Source organism: Lygodium microphyllum, chromosome 12 (genome assembly GCF_053477565.2).
Source record: "Lygodium microphyllum isolate KBCC chromosome 12, Lygodium_microphyllum_v1.1.10, whole genome shotgun sequence".
Classification (NCBI taxonomy): Eukaryota; Viridiplantae; Streptophyta; class Polypodiopsida; order Schizaeales; family Lygodiaceae; genus Lygodium; species Lygodium microphyllum.
Window position 1 is genome coordinate 49,342,248 of NC_141146.1, and position 4,496 is coordinate 49,346,743.

General features: G+C 39.9%; 1 protein-coding gene across 1 annotated transcript; it reads left to right on the top strand.

The window, feature by feature from the left end:
* Positions 1-286: 286 nt before the first annotated feature.
* Positions 287-2,852, top strand: LOC148027746 (uncharacterized). The gene is made up of 2 exons (XM_087689447.1): positions 287-766; positions 1,615-2,852. The coding sequence occupies exons 1-2, from the start codon at positions 387-389 to the stop codon at positions 1,997-1,999; spliced, it is 765 nt and encodes a 254-aa protein (XP_087545573.1). The 5' UTR covers positions 287-386; the 3' UTR covers positions 2,000-2,852.
* Positions 2,853-4,496: the final 1,644 nt, after the last annotated feature.

Consider the following 4,496-nt stretch of genomic DNA (forward strand, 5'->3'; position numbering starts at 1 on the left):
TAAAATATATTTCAGCAAGTTTTTTATCTTCATTTCAACTTTGAACGCTTTCTATAATTGCCACATAGGATCACACTTTTGTTCGGTAGATTTGTGAGTTGTAATATAGTATAGAATAGATAATATAAATAGCATATCGAATACCTTTTGCTTTGGGGGCGTCACTTTATTGGGCCTTTACCTTAGGTTAAGAAAATTTTAATTAATTTACATGTCATTGGGCTAAGGTTCTAGAAGGAAAAATTCAAATGTGATGTGGGAAGGTCGTCTTATTAGTACTGAGCTAACGAAGGGTCCACTTGACAGCAGTGCAGTTCATTGCTCTCCACACAAGAACGACCCAAAGGCACGAAAGGCATGTAGCTCTCTCTGCTTCATCATCAGCCATGGCTAGTCTGTCCACGACAGGAGTCCTTTGGTCTCCTCCCTCATCGTCCTCTTCTTTGTTGCGGACCTGCAGGTGGAATAAGAGGCTCGCTGAGAGCAATCCTTCTGCCTGCTCTTCCGGGTTCTTTCGGCGATGGAGGTTCAGACCCGCCGTCATCGCGGCGCAGGTGGTGCCCTTCAAGGCGAGGCGGCAGGTGGATGTGCTGTTCGAGCCAGGGCCTCGTCCTCCTGAGGACTACGTCAGAGAAGTCGAGCGTGTCGTCAACATCACCTTCCCTGACTCCGCCCGCATCCGATACGTCGGCAACAGCGTCTGGCGAGCTCGATTGAAGCCCATCTCCTTCTTCCATCTGTCTGCAACCCCCGTTTGTGACATCAGGTGAGAGAGAGAGAGAGAGAGAGAGAGAGAGAGAGAGAGAGAGAGAGAGACTAGCTATTATTTTATCAAAAGAATCAGAATGGGAGGTTGGCCTTTCTGATCTTTATTGCATGCAGCCTTCAAATTATGCTTTGATTAGGGATAATACATTCAAAACGTTCTGTTGGGCTTCAAATTATTAATAGGCAACAAGAGTTCAAAATGTTCTTGTCACGTGCATTCTTCAAATTATGCAACAAAAAATCAAAATGATCCATTGGCCTTTCTGATCTTTATTCCATGCATCCTTCAAATTATGCTTTGATTAGGCATCAACAATTCAAAATTCAAAAATTCGAAATAGGCTGTTGCCATTTCTGGTCTTTATTACATGCATCCTTCAATTATGCATTCATAAGGCAACAAAAAGTCAAAATGAGCAGTGGCCTTTCTGATCTTGTTACATCCATCCTTCATTGCTTTGATTAAGCAAAACTGCAGTACGAATTTGCATTTTTTGCCTGAATTAAGCCATTTGGGCCTGGCATGTTTCTACCAGCAGAAAAAACCTTGCCTGTTAAATCATATAACTTGATTGTCTCGCCTAAGTACGATTGTTATCCCAATCTATCTGAATGTGACCTGGCACTTCCAAGCAGAAAAACCCTTGCCTGCTAAGTCATCTGATGTGTTTGTGTCACCTAATTATGTTTGCTATCCCGAACTATCTGAATTCAATCTTGCACTCTGATAGATATAGCCTTGTACAATGTCTTTTAAACTTCTGGCTTTTCATAAACACAGCTTCTTTTTCTTCAGTTTAACCCTGCATGGCTGTATGCCTATAATATCTCCATTTTGCTCTCCAGGGTTTTCCATGAAAACCAAGCACTTCAATTAAGCTCCAACAAGCTTGCGCTGGATTTTACAGGCCTTCCAGATGAGTTTAAGCAGTTGGATTTCAATTTCTCTCTGTTGGGGCAGCTTACTGTGGCAGAAAGCAACACAGCACCTTCCTGGAAGAGATTCAAAGGATGGGTTAACTTGGGTCTCAGAGTTCACATGCCGCTGCCATTCTCAATGATGCCAGAAAGCATCCTTACACCTGTTGGAGATAACATTCTCGATCGTATTCTTGGGGCCATGGAATCTGCGTTGCTTGCAGGAATCATTCGTGACTACAGGCAATGGTGCAAGAAACAAAGTAATGAGTCCTCTCCAGTAGCAAGTACAGAAGTTTGTATCAGAGGATGACAAGAGCAGGGCCTTGGAAAATCTTCACCTCAGCTAGATGTACTATATGCATATTGAGTTTCTTTTCATTCAGGATGTGCTATAGATATCATCAGTGCTGTTTTTTAGACATGTAATGAGCACAGAGATGAGAATATAGCTTGAAGCTTCTGCTGTAACCCAAGGATATGGAGGCTTGAAAGGAAGTCTTATCACTCTTAATCAGTGGTTGAAAAAGGGTTGACAAACTTTTTTTCCCACCACGATTTAGGTGGTTTGTTGATAGAAGATTACACATCAAGATTTCAGGGGGCCATTGTTATGAGATCCTAGGTGAACAAAAGCTGAGTTTTTTGGGATAATAGGTGCTTTGTGTGAATGCATTCTTGCCATCATTGGAGATCCTCTGATCCTAGGTGAACTACAGCTGAGTTTTTTGGATACTACATCCTCACTTTGTGTGAATGCATCATCCCTTTGTGTGTGAGTCATGGTAAACATCATGTATGTTTGTTGGGTGAACCAAAGCTAATGTTGCTAGGTTATAGGTGCTTACTTTGTGTGTGCATTATTCAAATGTTTGGAAGTCATGGGAAACATTTAGATGTTTGTTTGGTGGAATCGAATTCCCTAGGTACCTATACAAGCATAATCTATGTTGCTCCATTGGGTTTTTCTAAATGCCCATAACATAGATGGCAATAGCAAGAATTATGTCCATACCTCATAGAGTAGCTCAACACAATGTATCCTCACGAAGGATAAAGTGAATAAAAGCTTCAGCAAGCTATAATACCTAATGCCTAATGCACTATATATAGTACTCACATGTTACGAAAATATTTTGAGATTATGAGTATAAAGCTTTGAAGTATCATTGACATGACTCACTTTATTGTGCATAATATTAATGTTGAGAGAGCGTGTCAAAATTGGAAACATCACAATAAAGAATTCTCTCTTACAGGATACGTAGGGCTCATTGAGTCAAATACTTGGTTCATGGATGCTCCTATGCTTCAAAGTTGCTTTGGAATGGTAGGAAGTTGCTCATGGAGGTTTTGATGAATCAGGGTTTCTTAAGGATGGTAGGAAGTTGCTCATGGAGGTTTTGATGAATCAGGGTTTCTTCAGGATGGTAGGAAGTTGCTCGTTCTTGGAGTGAATTTTTTGTTCATTTACAGGAATGATAGTGAACCTATTTTAAACACATATACCAATGAATATTTATGGAACACTCAATTTGCATATTGGAACTTGTGTTAGTTCTACATATTGGAACTTGTGTTAGTTCTAATATGTTAATCACGCCTTGACATGGAGTGCCTAACTTAAGAAGTAGGATTCAAAGAGCATACATACTTACACGAGAGAGTTTAAAGGGGAAGGGTTCACTTATGTACACTCCATACTTGAAACTAGAAAAGAGAAATTTGTCTAAGGAGGTTGGAGACTTGCAAGAGGTAATATAACTCTAGTGGATTGTGAGAGATTGAATTGTCTTGAGTAGGATTCAAAGAGCATCCATAATAAGACGAGAGTTTATAAGTGAATTCATAATTAGACGAGAATTTTAGACAAGAGAGTTTATAAGGGAAGGGTTTGCTCATACATACTTGAGACTTGAAAAGAGAAATTAGTTGAGGTTGGAGACTTGCAATCAAGAGAACGTAAATTTAGTTGGGTGTGAGATTGAAATTGTATTGGTTTTGATAGCTAAGAATTTTCTTCAAGAGAGAATGTGGAATAAACGTAGGCTAGAGAGATTGAATAGTAGGTAAATGACATACAAGGATATTGAGATTGAGTAGAAGGTAAATGCCATAGATTGGTATTGTAGTATGAGAAAAGTTCTAAAATTAGAACCATATCTTTACTATTAGTAAGGGGGGTTTGGGGTCGGGGGTTAATGCCATGTGGTAGCCTTGCTTGCACTTGCCCCCCCATGACACACCACACGTCATTATCCCCATGACCCACCCAAGTTTGCCTATGCCTCACGACCTACCCATCGATGGCTTCGTGTATGCCCAATCACTTGTCCTTGCTTGATGGAAGATTGCACACACTTGATGATGCACCCACAATGGCGAGGCTCAAATTCTTAAAAAAACAACATTATGTCCAAGGTATCCTTAGAAAAGGAAGTTTATTCCTCAAAGTTGACTTGAATCTTGAATCACTTGGTGGACACCAAGGTGAAAGCCCTTGGTATGCAAGTTAAATAGTTATCAATTGTGAATCTCCTTAAATAGCTTTGGCCCTATTGTATGTTAGTTTGGTATAGTGACTATGCCTTTTATAGGTATGAATACCACACAAAGATGCTTTTTCTCACATGCGCACATGGATGCTTCTTCGATCCCTTATAGATGAGCATGTAAACCTTAAACACACACTTGCAAATTTCTTTAATATCCAAATTAGCATATAGCTTATTGTCCATATAATCATTTGTTCCATAGGTAATTTAAGGTTGCCATTGGTGCTGGAGATTGTAAGCATATGGTTAGTGTTG

Bases quoted from the DNA above. Each gene is read 5' to 3' on its own strand.
- LOC148027746 (XM_087689447.1), top strand. From the start codon at position 387: ATGGCTAGTCTGTCCACGACAGGAGTCCTTTGGTCTCCTCCCTCATCG. The intron at 767-1,614 runs GTGAGAGAGAGA...TTTGCTCTCCAG, and splicing joins ACCCCCGTTTGTGACATCAG to GGTTTTCCATGAAAACCAAG.